Source organism: Erpetoichthys calabaricus, chromosome 3 (genome assembly GCF_900747795.2).
Source record: "Erpetoichthys calabaricus chromosome 3, fErpCal1.3, whole genome shotgun sequence".
NCBI classification, from domain to species: domain Eukaryota; kingdom Metazoa; phylum Chordata; class Cladistia; order Polypteriformes; family Polypteridae; genus Erpetoichthys; species Erpetoichthys calabaricus.
Window position 1 is genome coordinate 307,002,499 of NC_041396.2, and position 22,420 is coordinate 307,024,918.

Below are 22,420 nucleotides of genomic sequence, written 5' to 3' on the forward strand. Positions count from 1 at the left end.
GCAGGGCCGTTCTTAGGCATGGGCGAGCAGGGCAGTCGCCCGGGGCCCCAAGACAAAAGAGGCCCCATCATTCGAGGGTTTGACGCAAGATTGACGCAAGCTACATATCTGTACTATGAAGTTTAATGCTAAGCTTACTACCCTTTCCTGGGGCAGGGACACTGCAGCAGGGAACTGGGGCTTGGGGCGTTCGTGGTTTTCTTTATAATTATGAGAGAATAAAATGTCTAAGTGATGCGGATTTGATTAAATCCTGTCAGGATCTCAATGCGATATTAACAGATGAAATAACTGGTTCTGATATTGATGCTCAGGGCTTGTTCTCTGAATTGCGTATTTTGGCAAATCTGGTGCCTTCTAATGCTTCTGCTCTTGAAACACTGCAGTTTATATACCAGAACAGCTTGCAAGATTCTGTTCCAAGTGTTGCAATAGCGCTACGTACCGCCTTGACCTTACCAGTTACTGTCGCTGCTGGGGAACACGGCTTTTCTAAACTAAAGATAATCAAGAATTACCTCAGGACAACCACGTTACAAGTACGATTGAATGCTTTAGCGTTAATGTCCATCGAGCAAGAAGTCGTCCAATCGCTTGATTACTCAGCATTAATTAAAGATTTCAAAAAGTTAATTTCGTTTCTTGAGCTTTAGTCTGGAACTAGACAAAGAGCCCGTTTCGACAACATAAGATAAAACGGGCACGAGTGCAATAGTAGTAAGCATAAGCACCACAAGCCTGATATAGGTGTATTGAATCAGAATGCGTAATTAGGCCTCGAGCTGTAGTCGAAATCGCCTTTCAGGCCTCTAGAGCTTTAATCGAAGTCGCCTTTCTCTTTTTGAATTTCCGCGGCCGTAAATCCACCACCTGCCGCGATGTCGGTCTCGTAAGGTTTTTCGGGCAGCTGCACAGAAGGTGACTGCGCATTCGGCTTCAGACGGGTGTGAGTGAGGAGACTGGCAAATTATGTATTAAGATGTTCTTTAGCCCAAGTTTTAATTTGGTAGAAAAAAATGGAAAATGGTATAAAAAAACACACTTTTTAATTGTGACAAAAAAATAAAAAAAATGCTCTAAAATTTATAAAAATATGTGCCACTGCACATTTTGCACACGCTGGGCTTAGCTACATACCTCCACGCGGTGCCCAGTGGTCAAATCTGGCTGAACTGTAGCTAATACTACACGCATTAGGACCCCCACAGTTTAATTATGCCCAGGGCCCCCAATATCCTAAGAACGGCCCTGCAGGGAGGACCTGGTACTTGAACCCCAGTCTCCTCGTTGCCACTGCACTGCTGTGCTGCTCTTGTGTTCAGTCTTTCCACAAACATTGAGTTGAATTTCAAATGTATGTTTTTTTTGTTGTTGATTATTCTTTTCGGTGACTTTTTTTCCTCCTCCAGCTTTTCCTCTTTTACATACAACCCAAGTGCCGTTTGTCTGTTTATTTTGTAGGTCTGTGTCTTTGACAATGGCGTCCGTTCTGATTTTGATGATAGCAAACTTTCCAGTGTCTTCTTTGCCAAGCACATCAGGCCTTTTATGCTCTTTCTTGTGTTTTGCTCTCATCTGCAGGCCTCAATGGTGACCTGAACATCAATGGGATCAGCACTGTAGTCTGCAGCAGTGCCTCCGCATCCACGCCCGTGGCCTCCTACTCGTTGATGAACTCTGACATGGCCTATGATGTGCTGTTCACCCCGAGCCAGTTCTCTCAGGAGGATGCTGGGGCTTCAGCGCCCGAAATTAAACAATGCCATTTAAATGGAGATGCCGAGCACCAGCCTCCAACGAGCTCCCCTAGCATCACACATGAACTTGGAGGGCAGCTTCAGGTTTGGAGTGGCGCTGACCAGCCCCAGAACACCCTTGGTTACAACTCCAGCTCTACACACGAGTCCTACCAGAGCCAGCTCCGACCGCCCCCCCAGCAACTGCACCCTGGCCCAGTGACTAATGGCATTCCAGTTTTTAGCAAACTACACACTCCGCCTCCGAAGGTGAGCCGCTCACCTCAGGACACTTTTACCTCCGAGCTCACAGAAGCGGAGCCCACCTCTCCATTCAGCTGTCCCGTCACTGGAGGGCTGCAGAGTGATTCATACTCAGGAGTTGTTCCCAATGACACAGGTACTGGCTTCTTTTTTTGGTTTTGGTTTTTGGTTGTGGGGAAGGGCAGGTCCCATTAGTCTTTATTTATGTACTAGTAGGAGTACCCGGCGTTGCCCAGGAATCTGTAACTGGTGAATTTCCCAAATGAAAGAAACAGAAAATAGAAATCGAACAAACATTTTTCTGATTGACATTTTATTGTAATAGATAATGTAAGTGGTCATTTTTGAGCCATTGGGTACAGTATATTTTTTGTGTTGCCCTGGGGTCCCGAAAATGAACCCATTGTGAGGATTGTCCACTGTAGAACATGTTACGTAGAGTTGTCTGCGTGAAAAGCATGGATTTTCTAAATTGATGTCTTTAACTTGGAGTGATTGCCCTTCAGCTTTAGTAATTCACATAGCAAAAGGCAAACGAATAGGAAGTTCCAGCCTTTTGAAATCAAAGGGTAAATCATGTGGCATCAGCGGAATTCTTGGTATGAAAACATCTTCACGTCTTGCGCAAGGTTTGAGACAGCCTGGAAATAGACTTTTTTGTGGCATCGGAAGTGGACTTTCTAATGCCACATCTTGTTTTTGGTGGCATGGGTATATTAGCGAAAAGCAGGACAATTCTAATGTGTCACATGGTATGACGTACGGAATGTACGTTATTTAAAATACGTCGGAAAGTGAACAAATAGCACCAGTCAGTCAGAAAGACCAAGTCTGAAATCGAACTGTGAGTCGGAAAGCGAGCAAATAGCAGCACAAATACGCAAAGCCAGTCACGCGCTTACTGGGTCATTCACGTTTTACATCCATACGGCAGTTCCTGCACTTGACCAAGGACATTTTTCCCAACCAAACATACCCCATGACCTCCTCCTGGTCACAAAGCAGCCCCATGCCCAGTTTGGTGGCGATCGGACGCCCGGTGCAGATTTGTATGGTCGTTCACGTTTTACATCCATACGGCACTTCTCCTTCACGCGATGAAAGCAGTCGGCCTTCTCATACTTGGACACTTCCACAATGCACAGGGGCCAAACGTGCCGCTAGATGGCACCGCCGTTAACGTCTGTTGTAACGTGCGGCCATCTTGTCGATGGTAAGTACGGGGATTTTTTACGAATGTTGTATCGGTCAAAAGGTGTCCTGCGCTTGACCCAAGGACATTTTTCCCAACCAAACATACCCCATGACCACCTCCTGGTCACAAAGTAGCCCCATGCCCAGTTTGGTGGCGATCGGACGCCCTGGGCAGATTTGTATGGTCGTTCACGTTTTACATCCATATGGCACTTCTCCTTCACACGATGAAAGCAGTCGGCCTTCTCATACTTGGACACTTCCACAATGCACAGGGGCCAAACGTGCCGCTAGATGGCGCCGCCGTTAACGTCTTTTGTAACGTGCGGCCATCTTGTCGATGATAAGTACGGGGACGTGTGCCGAACGTTGTGTCGGTCAAAAGGTGTCCTGCGCTTGACCAAGGACATTTTTCCCAACCAAACATACCCCATGACCACCTCCTGGTCACAAAGCAGCCCCATGCCCAGTTTGGTGGCGATCGGATGCCCGGTGCAGATTTGTATGGCGGACAAACAAACATACATAGACTCTGCTTTATATATTAGAAGATTTCTTTTTAATTTTATTATTGTTCTGAATAATGACTCCAGCAGTGCCCTGTGTTGTTCTTTGCTTCTGGACAGCGTGGAAGCTGGGACATTCAGTCACATGGGTGAGTGCAAAAGGCGGAGTGGTCAGGCAAACTGGCTTGGGGAGTCGGTGAAAATGGAGCGTCTTTTCCATACTGCACTCTTTCCCAAAGTGCTTTGCAGGTATGCTGGAAGTGTTTTTATATTTGTAAAGAAGGCTTTCGCACAAAGTGCTTTAACAAAGTAAATACAACTCTACCACAAAAATGAGGGAAAAAAATTAAGTTCATGTTAAAAGGTCAGCCAACAGGAGGGTGCCACACACTTGATGTCTTGAGTGCTTTATACATATAACATATAAGTGAACTGCTCGAAAACATGAAAGGACCACTTTGAAAACCCATCAGATCTCAAAGGGGGAAAAACTGGCCATCTCTACTGCTATGGACTGATATGGTGATGTGTGAGGAACGAAAGGATGGAAATGAAAATGATCAACCAAGAGAGGGACACCCTGAAAATCAAAGGGAAACAATGATGGGGCAGGCGAGTCCATTTAGGTGAAATGTCATTGCAGCAACTCCAAATGGTACTCAGTAGTTTGTATGACATGCTTGACAACGTCCTAATGAGATGACAGATGGTGTCCTGGGGGATCTCCTCCCAGATCTGGACCAGGGCATCACTGAGCTCCTGGACAGGCTGAGGCGTCAAATGGACCCAAACATAATGTCCCACCCAGAGGTGTTCCATTGGATTGAGGTCAGGTAAGGGGGGGGGCAGTCAATGGTATCAATTCTTTCATCCTCTCGCCACATGAGGCCAGGAGGAACCAGCACAGGGTCTGCCAATGGGTCCAAGGATTTCCTCCTGATACCTAATGGCAATTCTGTGGTGCTGTTGTCTGGCCTGTAGTGGGTCTGTGAGTCCCTACATGGATATGCCACCCCAGATATACCATTACTGACCCACCACCAAACCAGTCATGTTGAACGATGTGACAGGCAGCATAACGTTCTCCACGGCCTTTCACGGGTGAACCTGCTCTCATCTGTGAAAGGCACAGGGCACCACTTCTGGTGTTCTATGGCCAACGCCAATCGAGCTCCACAGTGACTACTAGAGGACATTGTTGGGCCCTCAGGCCACCCTCATGAAGTCTGTTTCTGATTGTTTGGTCAGAGACATTCACACCAGTGGCCGGCCTGCCTGCCTGCTGGAGGTCATTTTGTAGGCTCTGATAGTGCTCATCCTGTTCCTCCTTGGCCCAAAGGAGAAGATAACGGTGGGTCCTGCTAATGGGTTAAGGACCTTCTACGAGGGGCCTTGTCCAGCTTTCCTAAAGGAACCACCTGCCTGTCTCCTGGAATCTCCTCCATGCCCTTGAGACTGTGCTGGGAGACAGAGCAAACCTTCTGGCAATGCCAACAACAACAACATTTATTTCTATAGCACATTTTCATACAAATAATGGAGCTCAAAGTGCTTTACATGATGAAAAAAGACAAAGTAAGAATTAAAATAAGACAACACTAACTAACATAGAATAAGAGTAAGGTCCGATGGCCAGAGAGGACAGAAAAAACAAAAAAACTCCAGACGGCTGGAGAGGAAAAATAAAATCTGCAGGGGTACCAGGCCACGAGACCACCCAGCCCCCCTCTGTGTGATTGATGTGCCATCCTACCTGTGCCAGCTCTGTAGCGTCCAGGTATGGCCTTGTGACACTGACCGTAGCCAAATACAAAACGAGTGACAAAACAGATGAGGAGGGAAAAATGTCAGTGGCCTCCTTCCACCTGTTAACCCATTCATTCCTGTTCTGGGGGTCTCTCATTGTTGCCCGTCTAGTGCACCAAAGCAGCTGAAACTGATGAACAAGCCCCTCTGCTGCTTAACTGACCAGATCAGTACCCCAGAAGTTTCACTGACTTCATGCTATACTTGGATTCAAAAGTCTTGCTTTCATTTTTTTGAGCAGTGCATGTATATACATGGAGCGCAGACATTTTAGGCAATTCTCTGTGTTAAGTTAGCAGTGTTCGCTTGGAGCTTTGGAGTCCTATGCCTTGGTAATAATTTTGTATCCACTTGGAAGGTTCTAGAAGTGTGTTTTTAAGTGCAGACTGAAGCGGGAGAAAGGGTCACTTTGTGTTGTGTGGGGGGTCAGAGGTCACACGAGGAGTTACAAAATAAACAGCTCTGAGGTGGCCACAAAGGTTTAAATAGGGAAGAAAAAATGACACCCAACACAGAAGAAGGAGGTGTAGCGGCCGAGAGGCGATGAGAGTTTGGCTTCTGTCAGCTCTTCATGCCTGGGTGTTGACAGAAGTAGGGATGTTCTGATCAGGTTTTCTTTACATGATTCACATTCGGATTTGTTTTACATTTCTTACACAGAGCTGCTGCATAACCAGACGTGTTGAAGGAAGCCTCCTCTTTTATATTCAGGCGTTAACCTTGGCATTTTTAGGGCTAAACTGTAAGACCACATGTGTTACCGCATCCTTTTTTATTAACACAATTAAATTCTGTAGTCTTATTGGTCGGTGATGACAGATAAAGTCTCGTTAAAATGCACAATTTCTAATTAGTAAAACCTCCCAATATACGTATGGCATCAAAGCAAATACAGTTCTTGGCATAATTACAAGCTGCAGCTCTAATAAAAGGCTCATAAGATATTCATCAAAGAGACAGAAGGCTAACACGTTTAACGAGTTTAACTATAAAATACAATAATTTGTTTCTTCAGCTTACAGGCCTGCTGTTTGCTAAGCAATGAGGACAAATTCTTCTCGATCTGTTCTTATTTCTCATTTTTTTAAATTTTTTATGAGCTGCCATACTAAACACAAGCTCACTCCCCATCCACACTCGCTTCATTTTTAAGTGAAGGACAAAATGAAGCCGTCTGAACTCATCAGCTGCTTCTCGGTTAACCTCTGCCAAAGTCGGGCCTCTCTTTTCTTCGGCTGCACAACATGCACATCTGCTCTTCCTCTCCATGCACGGGGTGACTCCTCGGATTCCATTTTCTCTTCTCATCTCCACTTTGTTTAATATAAAAAGCCAATAATATTGCAGTCTTAACTGCCAGGCTGCTCTCTGTTTGCAGGAGGTTCCTGCTTGTCCTCCTCCCACCCATCCATTTTGTAACCTGCTTATCCTGTGTAGGGTCGTAGGGAAGCTGCAATCCATCCAGCATCGGGCACAGGTCAGGAACATCCCCTAGATGGGGGTCCCACGCAAACCCTCATATACAGTGGGGCAAAAAAGTATTTAGTCGGCCACCAATTGTGCAAGTTCTCCCACTTAAAAAGATGAGAGATATCATCATAGGTATACAGTAATCCCTCCTCCATCGCGGGGGTTGCGTTCCAGAACCCCCCGCGAAAGGTGAAAATCTGCGAAGTAGAAACCATATGCTCCTCTGGTTCTTTTTGTATATTTTAAGCCCTTATAAACTCTCCCACACTATTATAAACAATTCCCGCACAATTATACAGCATAAAAAATTTGTATTCTCTTAGATATTAGGTAAGATTCATTGAAATTATGTATGTAAACACACTGTTTATATACAGTAAAACCTAAATATTATTTTAAAGATATCGAGCGTCTCCAATATCACATATGTTACAGCCATTACGACAGACAGGCCTCCAGCAATAAATACGTACAATGCAAGAAAAATTGTATACAGTAAAATGTGTGTACAGTGACACTAAACTATGTACATGTAATAAGTACTGTACGTAGATAATTAATTATGGTTACTCACCAACAATGACATGACGACTTGTCCGATAACGATGAGTTTAATTTTACTGCACAACAAAGGAGAGCGTTACAGCTCTTCTAAAGGAGCCTCTTCAGGCGACTGTGTAGCACCGCCGCTGTTCTTCAATCCAAATCCCTAAAGCAGATCCCATCCAGACTACTGCCTTACAATGTCCACTTGCAACTCGTTTTGCGCCCTGGTTAAAGGACACTGCAGCTGTAGATCTTATATGCTTTTCCTCCTTTTTAAATAAAAAGAATCGTGGACTCATTGATGCCGTAATGGTGTCCTGCAGCGGTGTAGCTGTTCCCTTCCTTCAACATATCTAAAACTTTTACCTTTTCTGCAATCATTTGCATCTTCTGTTGGTGCTTGGACACGGCCCCTGAAGCAGTAGCAGGGTCACGTTAATGCTGAATAAGTGAGATGAGACTTCCTGGTTAATGCAGCACTCTGTCGCTGAGCCAATCAGCAGCACATAGGAACTTAACTGCGTGCTCTGATTGGGTAGCTTCTCAGCCATCCGCCAATAGCGTCCCTTGTTTGAATTCAAATGGGCAAATCAACTGAGGAAGCATGTACCAGAAGTAAAAAGACCCATTGTCTGCAGAAACCCGCGAAGCAGCGAAAAATCCGCGTTATATATTTAGATATGCTTACATATAAAATCCGCGATAGAGTGAAGCTGCGAAAGTCGAAGCGCGATATAGCGACGGATTACTGTACCTCAACTATGAGAGACAAAATGAGAAAAAAAAATCCAGAAAATCACATTGTCTGATTTTTAAAGAATTTATTTGCAAATTATGGTGGGGAAAAAAAGTATTTGGTCAATAACAAAAGTTCATCTCAATACTTTGTTATATACCCTTTGTTGGCAATGACAGAGGTCAAACGTTATCTGTAAGTCTTCACAAGGTTTTCACACACTGTTGCTGGTATTTTGGCCCATTCCTCCATGCAGATCTCCTCTAGAGCAGTGATGTTTTGGGGCTGTCGCTGGACAACACGGACTTTCAACTCCCTCCAAAGATTTTCTATGGGGTTGAGATGTGGAGACTGGCTAGGCCACTCCAGGACCTTGAAATGCTTCTTACAGAGCCACTCCTTCGTTACCTGGGCGGTGTGTTTGGGATCATTGTCATGCTGAAAGACCGAGCCACGTTTCATCTTCAATGCCCTTGCTGATGGAAGGAGGTTTTCACTCAAAATCTGACGATACATGGCCCCATTCATTCTTTCCTTTACACGGATCAGTCGTCCCGGTCCCTTTGCAGAAAAACAGCCCCAAAGCATGATGTGTCCACCCCCATGCTTTACAGTAGGTATGGTGTTCTTTGGATGCAACTCAGCATTCTTTCTCCTCCAAACACGACGAGTAGAGTTTTTTTCATCTGACCAAATGACATTCTCCCAATCCTCTTGTGGATCATCCAAATGCTCTCTAGCAAACTTCAGACGGGCCTGCACATGTACTGGCTTAAGCAGGGGGACACGTCTGGCACTGCAGGATTTGAGTCCCTGGCGGTGTAGTGTGTTACTGATGGTAGCCTTTGTTACTTTGGTCCAGCTCTCTGCAGGTCATTCACTAGGTCCCCCCGTGTGGTTCTGGGATTTTTGCTCACCGTTCTTGTGATCATTTTGACCCCATGGGGTGAGATCTTGCGTGGAGCCCCAGATCGAGGGAGATTATCAGTGGTCTTGTATGTCTTCCATTTTCTAATAATTGCTCCCACAGTTGATTTCTTCACACCAAGCTGCTTACCTATTGCAGATTCAGTCTTCCCAGCCTGGTGCAGGTCTACAATTCTGTTTCTGGTGTCTTTTGACAGCTCTTTGGTCTTGGCCACAGTGGAGTTTGGAGTGTGACTGTTTGAGGTTGTGGACAGGTGTCTTTTATATTGATAACGAGTTCAAACAGGTGCCATTAATACAGGTAACGAGTGGAGGACAGATGAGCCTCTTACAGAAGAAGTTACAGGTCTCGGAGAGCCAGAAATCTTGCTTGTTTGTAGCTGACCAAATACTTATTTTCCACCATAATTTGCAAATAAATTCTTTAAAAATCAGACAATGTGATTTTCTGGATTTTTTTTCTCATTTTGTCTCTCATAGTTGAGGTATACCTATGATGAAAATTACAGGCCTCTCTCATCTTTTTAAGTGGGAGAACTTGTACAATTGGTGGCTGACTAAATACTTTTTTGCCCCACTGTAAGGGGGCAATCAAATCCAATATGTTCTGTAGCTAGAATTGTCACCAAAGTTTATAATGTTTACTTGGCATGCTTACTTGAAAATGACTACATGACCCCCTGAGAGTACCATTGTCTTGAATTGATTGAACGAACGTGCATTTATGTGATTTGCTGACCGTGGGCATAGCCTCTGGAGCGCCTTGCACCCAACCATATTCACTTCATGTTCACATGTGCATTCTGAACATCTCTCTATTATAAAAAAAAGAAATCCCGTGAGAGGGAATGACTAGGACACGATACGTGATCTTCACGTTAAGATGACGGAAGACAAATAAAAGACCCGCGAGATGAAAGAATATAGATTCTAGCAAGACACACCGTACTTACAAGCAATATCAGAGCACGGCCAGCAAAAAAAAATCAGTAGTGTAAAGGGAAGCAGCGCACACAGATACAGGTGTCTTGGTGCATATAAAGCGTATAAAGGACAATACATTATAAATGAAACGTCGACGATTAAAAGATCGCATTAGCGCAAACAAAAGGAAATTAATCATCAGGACCGGGTGTAATTGGGGAAAAAATAGCAGGACAAAACGAGGTCAGAAATAAAAGGCAAAGCGCAGAAAACAAAGTCTTTTCGCATTCACATCATTCAATGCACAAAACGTACATTTACACAATAATGGACCATACGCTATGAGAATCTGTGGTCCTGCAACAGTTAAAGCAACGACAAGTTTAATTTCAAAGAATTCACAATTCGGTCAGGTGTATATTTATGATCACGGAGAAGCGAGCACAACGCGAGCAGCAGAGACACGAAGTGGCAAAAAGGACAGCAGCTGTACAGGCTTTAAAATGATCGACAGGCAGCGTTATACGTCCTGCAAGAAAGAGATTTAACCACACCCGGGGCGGGAAATAAAGGACAAATATTGTTTTCACAACGTCACGCAAGACAAGGCGGTGAGCCATCATTTAAAACAAGTCCACAGACATCTAACCTTGCATTTGGCAGACACGCATCATGTGCTCCCAGCTCTTAAAACAACAACATGCGACAAGCAGAAAAGGCAACTCGCCAGCAGATGATCCGACGACATATCCTTAGCGTGTGTTCAGCCGCAAATTCACAACGCGAGCAGCATTATACGTCTGGCGAGAAAGAGATGTAACCACGCATGGGGCCAGAAATAAAGGACAAGTATTGTTTTTAAAAAAGTATTTCAAGTAAAAGTGAAAATCATGCATATGCATCAATTCCCATGAAAATAACAATCTCTTTTAAATTGTGGATCCGGTAAACCAAACACGGGGGTGGGCAAGCAAAGTGGCGGAGCCCCCTAGTTATAAAAAAGAAACTTGCGACGAGACGTGACGTGATATTTGGAAGAGAGACAGAGAGACACTTTCTCTTCCCGTGAGACGGACAAGTCACGTCATACTTCCAACCTTCAGACGCAAGTCCCGTGCTACACAGGCAGAGCAGGTTAGAGATGATGGAAGTAGGAAAATTCAAATGTCTCCAAAAAAAAAATGAGAGTAAAGATCGCATTAGCGCTAACAATCTGAAAATATGACTCAGGGAAATAACGGAACAGCCAAGAGAGATCGAATGTTCAGGTGCTGTACAGGCTTTTAAAACACTCGAAGCGCTACACGTGGAATGAAAGCAGCAGCAAGCCAACAGCTTCTCGAGCAAAGAGAAGGTGAGAAAAACCACCTGTTACTTGTTTCCCAATGTATCACAGTTTAGGAAGAGTGGCCGCGTCTCCTTGGGGTGTGCTAAGACCCCTGTTTCACAATGGCGCCTACCGCCGGTGGGGTGGATTGGGTAGGCGAACGAATTGCAGATCACGTGTGAGGGCAGCAGCAGCTGCTCGAGCAAAGAGGAGTTAAAAAAATAAATGTATTTGTTTCCCATTGTATCACCGTTTAAGAGGGGCTTCAGAGAGGCGGCCGCTGGCGGGGTGGGGGGTAAAAGGGTTGGTGAGTGAAACGAGCATACTATACTTTAAAGTTTCCTGCCTTAATGCTTGGCTTTGCACATTCTAGAAGCTGCTATGTGACGTCATGCGGGGTCTAATTTGGCGCTGTGTGTGTGTGTGTGTACACAGCCTGTTTGGATGGTTTCTGTTGTTAGCCATGACACACGGAGGTTTCTATCCAGTGAGGAAGAAAGAGTTGCCTTTTTTCATTTTCAAATGTAGGCTTGGCACAGGTCCCCCTGCCAGCTGGAGGAGCCATCTGCTCTAGTAAGGCATGTGGCTTTCTGTTCTCCCTCCTATGCCTCAAGGGAGTTCCCATAAGAAAAGAAAAAGTTACCACTTGGGGGTTAATCAAACTCCAAACTGTATGGGTGCGTTTTACTAGGTTCTGCGTGTTTAGCAACCATACCGCTACTTGTTAGATATGTGAACGTTTCTTACATCGTCTTCTACGGAATCAGATTGGTAAAAGTGTCACACGGAAACAGTAGAGTAGTGGACAGGGAGTGTGGTGGAGTGGCTAGGACACTGGCAGCTGGTTCAGTGCCTACTTTGGAGTGGCCGTCATTGAAATGTGTCCTGATCTCCAATGGCACGTTGGCTCTGATGAAGGGCTTTCTAGCGCCTGTCAGTCACAGCTCACTGCTTTCTACAGTGTCAGGGAGCACATCAGTCCGTTAGTCAGTCAGCCAGTCAGTAGAGGGCCTCACTGCTCCTGTTTTCAAGGAGATTGATTTTTTTTAGCTTATAAAATATGTAGAGAAAACGTTTATCCATAATACATACGGCATTAATTCCAAGCTGTCCTATCATTTTCTGAGGCTAGGAATCTGCACTGGCAATCGGAAGGTTGCCGGTTTGAATCCCATAAATGCCAATAGGGACTCTGCTTTGTTGGGCCCTTGAGCAAGACCCTCAACCTGCAATTGCTGAGCGCTTCGAGTAGTGAGAAAAGCGCTATATAAATGCAAAGAATTATTATTATTATTATTTCTTGTGTAATATACAGTGGGTATAGATAAGAATCCCCCCCCTTTGAAATATTCCCATCACACACTAATATGTCTTCCCAGCTTTACTTACTCAATGCAGCCTATAACATCCAAGTGAAAGACATCACAGCTACAGTTCAGAAAAATGATAACAAATAAAAAACAAGACCTACGAAGATGAATAAAGGATCATCACCCCGATGTCAATGTCATTTGATGACCCCCCTTTTTGCTTTAATGATAGTCTTGAGTCTGTTGGGATACTTCTCTATCAGCTTTGCACACCTAGACTGAGCCCAGTAAATATTTGGCCCCCATTCTTCTTTACAGATTAATAAAGGACCCCCCCCAAACTCCATCAGGTGTCACTGCCCACCATTTCCATTGCGGTTACTGGCTGTGCTCAGTTGTAATGAGTGTGATTAGTGAAGCTGGTCCTGGCTCATTCATTCCTTTCCTTGGCAGTGCCACTGACAGCAAACAACTGACTACGGGTGGCAGGTCACTTTGAAAAGATCTCAGGGATAGAGTTGTGGACGGACATAAGGCAGGAGATTGAGACACAAACATCTCAAAAGCTGTATCATGCTATAATGCTATCATTATTGTTGTTTTATCTGTTTTTTTTTATCTTGCTTTGCCTTTGTTTAAACATTTTATGTTGCACTTTGAGATTCACTGCTAATGTAAAGAGCTCCTATAAATAAAATGCATTATTATTATTATTACTATCAATCCCAAGGAGCCCAGTAAAGTCCATCATAAAGAAGTGTTTGGACCCTCCCTGGATCCTCCAAACTGGATGGAAGGGCAAGGAGGACACTGGTAAGAGAGGCTACCGAGAAGCCAATGGCCACTTTGAAGGAGTTACAGGATTTGATGGCACAGAGTGGTCATTAGAGGTGTGGATGTGACAACAATTTCACAAGCACTCCACCATTGTGGCTTGTTCAGGAGGGTCGCACTTCTCCAGAAAGGCCACATTAAGGCTTGTTTGAGCTTTGCCAGAATGCACCTGGAAGATTCGGATGCCAAGTGGAAAAAGGTCTTCTGGTCAGATGAGACCAAAATCAAACTACTTGGCCTCAACACCAAACGGTACACCAATGCAGCTCACCATCCACAACACACCATACCTACAGTAAAGCATGGAGGGGGCAGCATCCTGTCGTGAGGGGCCTGGGGCTCTCGTTAGGGTAGAAGGAAAAATGGATGGGGCAAAATACCATCAAATTCTGGAGGAAAACCTGCTACCCTCTGCCAGAAAGTAGAAGATGAGCAGAATGTTCACCTTTCAACAGGACAACAAACCAAAGCACACAGCAAAATTGACCACACAGTGACTGAAGGAGAAAAGAGTGAATGTCCTGGTGTGGCCAGTCAGAGCCCAGACCTCAATCACAGTGAAAATCTGTGGAGAGATCTGAAGATAGCAGACCAGCAACACTCACCGTCCAATGTGACCGAACTTGAACAGTTCAACTGTAAAGAAGAGTGGGGGACAAATATTGAGTGGGCTCAATCAAGGTGTGCAAAGCTGATAGAGAAGAATCACCACAGACTCAAGGCTGTCATTAAGCAAAATGGGGGTCAACAAAATTGGGGGGGGGGGTCCTTTATTCATCTCAGTAAGTCTTGTTTTTGATTTTTTTATCATTTTTCTGAACTGTAGCTGTGATTTCTTTCACTTGGATGTTAGAGGTGGCATTGAGTAAGTAATGCGGGGAAGAAATATTGGGTTGTGTGTTTTCATTTAATTAAAAAAAATTGGGAATATTTCGAAGGGGGGGGGTTCTTTTCTATACCCACTGTACTTCTTTGAAACAACTTAATTAAAAAAGTAGGTTTTACCATTTGTCTTACAAAAAATATAGCGTATGTACTGACTAATTGATTCAATTAATTAATAGAGGCAGTTAAACACGGCTTAAATCTAAATATGCATCCACTTATAGTTTTGAATAATTTTTAATCATTAATTGCACTACAGTTTTTATTGTTAAAATCCCCTTTTACTATATTTAAATTTTGTTGTTTTCCACGATGTGTTTTGAAGGTGTGAGCTGCTGTGTGGCGCAGTGGTAGTGCCGCTGCTTTGCAGTAAGGAGACTGTGGAAGATTGTGGGTTCGCTTCCCGGTTCCTCCCTGTGTGGATAGCGCTTTGAGTACTGAGAAAAGCGCTATATAAATGTCATGAATTATTATTATTATTACTTGACTCAAGCTGACTCAGCGAGCGTCCAAACTCGGACAAACAAATCAAAAAGGTCTGAATTTATTCAAGTCGCTTTTCTTGCCCTTTCGTCTAATTGCATCCTTCGATTCCTTTTTTTTGCGATTTATTGCTTTACTTTATTTAAAGGTGAAATCTCCCCGGCAGAGTCTTTTGTCTTGCTGCTCTGTTTACAAGAAGTCTGTAGCAAGAGAAATTAATAAAAAGACCCAGTGCTTTCACTCAACTAACATAGATCCCTGTGTAAAGGAGCACTCCAACTAGATTACCATTAAGCTTAGAAAAGCAGATCCTAAGAAAAAATATTTGTGACCTACCACACAGTCTTTTGTAATAAAAACTGGCGAACTTAGACGGGCAGTGGACCGATCGGAGCGTCCGTGTACAGCAGATCTAGCTGAGAGAGCCGCCCAGCGCTGATCTGGTGAAGCTTTGTCTCTTGTGTTGTCTGCAGTTTGCTGTCCGTGTCCTGCAATGCACTTCAGATGGGAACATTTGAACTGTAGTCTCAATGTCACATCTGTGTTTCAGAACGGGTCATCCACCTGAAAGCTAAGCAGCCACTACTGAGGATGGGAGACAATTTAGGACAGGGAGTCCCCAACTCTGGTTCTGGAGGGCCCCAGCGGCTGCAGGTAGTGCTGGAGGCAAGAACCGTTTTTTATTTTTGTTATGATATGGATTTTTCTTAAATATCCTAAACAACGTTCAGAATGTGGTGCAGCGGGAAACTGTTCAAGGGGGGTACTTTTTTCACTGCTACACCACTAAACACGCATGCAACGGTGTACATGTTGTAGTGGAGGTATTGGGCGGTGGAAATGGACGGAGAACATTCTGAAACTGAAACTGAAGCTGTAGCAGATGATAAAGTTGAACATGATGACACAGAAGAACTTTTCCTGATAAAAGGAGCTGCGTCTGTTGTCTGGAGATACTTTGGTTTTAAAAGGTTGGGTGTGGACCAAACAGCTATTTACTGCAAATGGTGCTGGCAGTAACACAAGCAATTTGCTGCAACATCTTAGCCACAAACATGCTCTGGAGTACCATGAATGTATGGAACTAGGATTGGCACCCTCCACATCCTTGGGTAGAACTGAAAAGGCGAGAGGACACTCGAGTCAGACATCACTTGTAGACGCATTTGCTAGAGGACTGCCTACGACAAAGCAAGTAGTCGATCGAGATACAATACAATAGTTTATTTTTGTATAGCCCAAAATCACACAGGAAGTGCCGCAATGGGCTTTAACAGGCCCTGCCTCTTGACAGCCCCCCAGCATTGACTCTCTAAGAAGACAAGGAAAAACTCCCAAAAAAAACCTTGTAGGGAAAAAATGGAAGAAACCTTGGGAAAGGCAGTTCAAAAGAAGGGGGTCAATACAATACAATACAATACAATACACAGAACAGAACAATTCCTCAATATAGTAAGAAATAAAAAATATAAATTTTAGAAGTACAGAGCAGAATTTAACAATAGATGATATATCCCATAATAAGATTTGGATTTGTACAGAGTCCAGGAGACCTCATCCTTCAAGCTGTCTCCCCCATTTGGCCATTCCACGGCTGAAACAGTGCTGGGCCATCCAATCCAATGAAAGGACCCCTCTTTCCCACGATTCCTGTGATCCTCCATCTGGGATGAGTTTTCCTTAGGCAGGCAAAACAACTTGGCAGGTGGGCCGTGGCACCAAGTGGCACATTTGAGTACCGAGAAGAAAAACAGAATAAGTGAGGGTTATTATACAATTCTAACTGTCAAGTTACTTATGTTTAAGTGCTAATGACTAACAACAGAGATGCAGTCTGTACAGTTAATCAGCAGCTCTAGTCAGGGTGTGCTAAACTGAAGTAGTGAGTCTTCAGCCGGGATTTAAAAGCTGAGACTGAAGGGGCATCTCTTATAGTAGCAGGCACACCACTCCACAGCTTAGGGGTCCTGTAACTAAAAGCTCGACCTCCTACATGTTATTTTATTAATCCTTGGAATCATAAGCAGACTGGCATCTTGAGATCTTAATGTGCGCTCAGGTTTGTAAGTCATGATAAGTTCAGACAAGTAAGCCGGACCTCGACCATTTAATGCTTTTATATGTTAAATGAAGGAGTTTGAAATCTGCCCTAAACTTAACCGGGAGCCAGTGTAAGGATTTAAGAACTGGAGTTATGTGTTCGTATTTTCTTGTTCTTATAATAATTCTTGTAGCTGCATTTTGGATTAACTGGAGGCTGTATAAAGAACAGTTTGAACATCCAGTGAACACCGCATTGCAGTAGTCAATCCTACTAGAGATAAATGCATGAATTAATTTCTCAGAATCCTATTTATTTAGAAAGTGCCTTAATTTCCTAACATTTTTAAGTTGGAAGAAACATGTTTTGGACAACTTTGTAATATGCGCTTTAAATGACATGCTAGAGTCAAAGATAACTCCTAGATTGCGGGCTGATTCAGTAAAATTGACTGGGATTCCCATTGAGTTAAATGATGACAAAATATTGTTGTGATCAGCATCATTCCCTCCAACAATTAACATCTCTGTTTTATCTGTATTTAAAGACAAGTAGTTCTCATCCATCCACTCCTTTAATTCACTAACACAACTAATTAAAGACAACATCTGAGAAACTTCATTTGATTTAAATGAAAGGTATAACTGGGTGTCATCTGCATACGAGTGAAAATTAACATTATGTTTCCTAATGAGAGATCCCAGTGGAAGCATGTACAGTGAAAACAGCGCCATTACAATCCAGATAGCTAACGTGTCGGTGGACAGAGATTGATAACATTAACAGAAAGTGGCGTTGGTTTGCAAAAAATATTTACTCTTTATTCCTTTTCTAAGACATGTTCAGTGCAACACAACTTTTGACAAGCACCTCTGGATATTTTACTAAGTCTAAATGCCTCTCTGGATGGTAGAAAATGTTGTTTGCAAAATGTGTTCAATAAAATGGTTCTATATTTGGACTGCAACTGTCATGTAGTGTGATTCCTTCTCTTCATTAGTGCCGACCCCTTGAAAACTATCACTTTATGGGGCCATGCAAACCTGTATTAATACTTGTGCGCACATTAAAATGTCTTTTTGTACAATTCTCATGACAGTGGAACAGGTCATTCTTAGCCAGTCTACTGCAGTAATTGCAGTGGAAAATGTGGTTAACATCCACTCATGCATGGGGGAAAAAAAATACCGTTGAATTCCGTGAAACTGGTATTATTTTGGAAAATACCGTGATATAGAATTTTGGTCATACCACCCAGCACTAGCTGCAGGTTTTCATTCTCACCCTTTTCTTAATCAGTGACCTGTTTTTGCTGCTAATTCACTCCTTTTCCATTCATTTGAATTGACATCCTCTTCAAGACTCAGATCCTTCAATTGTTTCTTTTTCCTTAATTAGCAGCCAAACAATAAGGAGATATAAAATGAGCCAAAACGACTGGTGTCCATCACACAATATCTGAAAATAAAGAAAGATGGTCTGCTCAGGTCCCCAGAACATTTGACCAGAGCTGTTTCAATTTCAGAAAGGTCTGCCATTGCACAGTGAGAGCAGCAACAAGCCATGGAAATAAAGAACGAGTTTAATTAACAACAAGACTCGGAGCCTGATGAAGCAGCTGTTTGCAGTGAAATTGGTTGGAGTTTGAGGCCCTGACTTAGTTGGTCTTCTGTTGGCTCCATCCATCCATCCATCCTCTTCCGCTTATCCGAGGTCGGGTTGCGGGGGCAGCAACTTGAGCAGAGATGCCCAGACTTCCCTCTCCGCGGCCACTTCTTCTAGCTCTTCCGGGAGAATCCCAAGGCGTTCCCAGGCCAGTCGAGAGACATAGTCCCTCCAGCGTGTCCTGGATCTTCCCCGGGGCCTCCTCCCGGTTGGACGTGCCCAGAACACCTCACCAGGGAGGCATCCAGGAGGCATCCTGATCAGATGTCCGAGCCACCTCATCTGACTCCTCTCGATGCGGAGGAGCAGCGGCTCTACTCTGAGCCCCTCCCGGATGACTGAGCTTCTCACCCTATCTTCACATTTCATTTCTGTTTGGGTGCCATTTAAGGAAAGAAATGAAGAAATTCAAGGGAACAAATCTTAAAAAAAACAAGTCAATTAAAATGAATTCAAGTCAATTAGCAGCAAGAACTGGTCACTAGTTAAGAAAAGGGTTAGAATGAAAACCTGCAGCCACTGGGGCCCTCCAGGACCGGAGTTGGGGACCCCTGAATTCTAGGAAAAGCTTGGGTTGGTGTTGGTGAGGCCAGCAGGGGGCGCTTACTCTGTGCCTGGTGTGTGGTTTCAAATGCCACAGTGCAGTAATGGGATCAGACGTAAAACCAAGGTCCTGATTCTCTTTGGTCCTTAAAAAATCACTGGGCATCTTTAGAAAAGAATAGGATTTATCAGGAAGTCCTGGCTAAATCGCCCATCACGGCCTCGTCTGATCATCCCCTGTCTCTAACTGGTTATCTTTCACCCCTTCAGCATTTAACAGCTAATGTGTGGTGAGCATACTGGTCCAATAATGGCTGCTATCTCATCATCCAGGTGGGCGCCACGCATTAGTGGTGGGTGAAGTGGTTCCCCTCTGTCTGTGTAAAGTGCTTTGAGTTGTGAGAAATGCACTTTACAAATGGAATTAATTATTGTTATTCTTCTTTTTTTATTATTACTAGGGGGCTTCGCCCCCTGCTTGCTTCGCTCGCCAATTGCCAGGCCTGTGCTATGCGCCAGGGGAAAAAAAAAAAAAAAAAAAACAGGACAGAGATTGCATCTAAACTCAACTGTACCTGCAAGCCCCTCATACAGCACTGGCTCTGTCAAGCATTGCATTATTGGCTGTCAGAAAAGGGGGACAGCACACAATTCTTTGGAAATGTGAAACTGTGCTGGAGGGTCATCATGCCATCAGGTAATCTGACAGCCCCAGTGATTTCTATTCATATAAACTGACTTACTCAGGGGACAAGATCAGCCAGAACAGTTATCAAGTCTGACGTCCCTTCCAACCAGAAGTCATAATGCGACGTCGGCCCAAAAATGAAAAGTCCATAAGCCAGATATAGCTTAGGTACCACAGAGGAAATTTACCAGCTTGCCATTTTCAAATTTATTGGCAGTCAAAGGTAGCAGCATAGTGGCAGTAATGGCAGTGTAGCTTATTCCAGGGCGTCTCATAATGCTGGGTTTAATGTTCTCCCTGATCGTACCAGTGATGGGGCTGGTGAATGAGGTACAGATTCGGCCAGTCCTGTCATTTTGATTATAAACTTCTGCCTCACTTTTGGCCTGTCGGGGTGTCCCTTGGGCAGGCAGCTCAGGCTTTCTGAATCTGTAGGTTAACATGTCTCACTTGCTAATCCTCTCTTTTTAGGTCCAATGGAGGATGTCTGTCAGGAGTCTGGCACTGATGTTAATTTGGCACAAGAGGAGGAGGAGGAGGAGGAAGAAGAAGAAGAAGAGCAGATATTGACACCCCTGTTGGACTCTGGGGACTTTGCAGATTCTTGTGAAGGTAAGGGATGTGAGTAGGGAGACTAACCTCATAGAGTTTGTGCAAATCTGCACACCTACACTCACACTTGATCTTCACCCTTTGTCCATTAAAACAGTTATGATGCCAAACTTGTCAGTCTTTTCACCTAACGTCTGCCAAAGCAATCAAGTTGAGTTCTGAATGTTCCTAAAGTCCTACTGTCTACCACTCACTCATTCCATGTGTCTCTAGTTCTCTGTATGAAGAAGAGCTCTCAACCTTGTTGTCCCTGTATTCTCGTAAAAGAACACATTTTAAAGTTCACTGGAAGAATTCCCGTTGTAATTTTGAACCTTTTACAGCAGAAGGAAAGACAAATGCCATTGCACTTTATTGTTGGCTGGCCACGCAGACGGCCACGTGGATATTCCGCTTGATTTAGTGCACGTTCGCACGCTCTTCTTTGCCTATTTAAATACATCTGCTTAGCTTTATTGTTTTCTCAATGTTGCATTTCACTCAAGTGTTTTCAACCATCTAATATTCTTTTCAACATGTAACAGCAGTGCATGTAAAGCAGATTTACCATTGTCAACATTTCTGGACAAATTAAGCAATTTTTGTTCAGATCTGAAGTCAGTGGATCAAAAAATGATACAAATGTACTGCGGTATCATCAAAACGATATTCTTGCCAAATGAATTTTTTTTTAAAAAAACTAGGGGGCTCTGCCCCCTGCTCACTTCGTTCGCCAACCCCCGGGCGGGCGCTACACGCTAGCCTCTTTGCAGTTGTGCCGCTCGCGTATGGGGAAGCGGATGTTCAATTCAAACAGATTATTTTCATGGGAATTGTTACATATGCATAATAGAACTAACTATTTTCATTACAGCGAGTAATTAACCATAGTAAAAAAAATAATAAATCGAAAGAAAATTATGTTTCATGTTGCATGAGAGTTATTCGTTTGAGTTATACGTTTTCGTTCTGTTTGGCTTTGAAATTAACACACAAATACTTTTTAAACGGATTGACAGTTTTCACGTGAATTCGTTTGACTTCATCGTTTCTCGGTGCTAGGATTGCCCGTGTATTCATGTCTTCTTTTGATAACCCTCCGGGATGAAATTCTTCATTAAGATTTGGACGTAATACGTCTTCTTTTAATGGGAACCTAAAGTGAGGAAAATGTAAAAATTTATAGGAGCCGAGAGCGCAGGAACTGTGTCTGACAAAAGCATTCACGCCAATGAAAGGTGAGAGGACCGCGCAGCATGGGCCGTGAACCGGAAATGGTGGAGTGGAGGGCGGGACTTGGAAAAATCTCATGGCCAAAGTCTTGTCTCGCGGGACTTTAAAAAATCTCTTGGCAATAGTCGTGTCACAAGATTTTCTTTTATCCCACTGCTCGCTTCGCTTGCCAACTCCTCCTGTCTCTGCCGCTCACGTTGTGAAGAGGGGGGCTGAACGCACCCCAAGGAGATGCAGTTGCTCCTCCGAAACCCCCACTTAAACGGTGATACAACGGGGAAACAAATAATCTTTTTTTTTTTTTTTTTTTTAACCTCCTCTTTGCTCAGTCAGCTGCTGGCTGCTGCTGCCATGTGACACGTGATCTGCATCTCGCGCAGCGCACTTCTGTCATATCACCTATGTCCATATATTCGATCTATTTTCGCTTTTACCTTTTCGTTGCATTGAATTTTGATTCCGTGTTTGGAATGACATCGTAACAACGCAATGTATAACTGTCGTGAGTGAATATCGTTTCCTTCTCTCTACAAGAAATGTGTCTGACAATAGCATTCGCACAAATGAGAAATGGTTTCTCTCGCGGGATTTCACCAAACAGCAAATCTTTTAATTCTCTCCGATACGCCTCTTCATTGGGAGGCAACACTACTTTTCCCTGATGGCAGCACAAATTAGACGATCTACAAGTCTCCGACTTAAAGTTTAAAT

The 22,420-nt window shown here is 43.8% G+C and overlaps 1 protein-coding gene across 1 annotated transcript in view; it reads left to right on the forward strand.

Moving 5' to 3' along the window:
- baz2a (bromodomain adjacent to zinc finger domain, 2A) overlaps positions 1-22,420 on the forward strand; it is a 62,131-nt gene that overhangs the window by 16,647 nt on the left and 23,064 nt on the right. The window contains exons 3-4 of the mRNA XM_028798702.2: positions 1,582-2,136; positions 20,357-20,497. Of these exons, the coding sequence (XP_028654535.1) occupies positions 1,582-2,136; positions 20,357-20,497 (696 nt within the window). The remainder of the gene's footprint in view (positions 1-1,581; positions 2,137-20,356; positions 20,498-22,420) is intronic.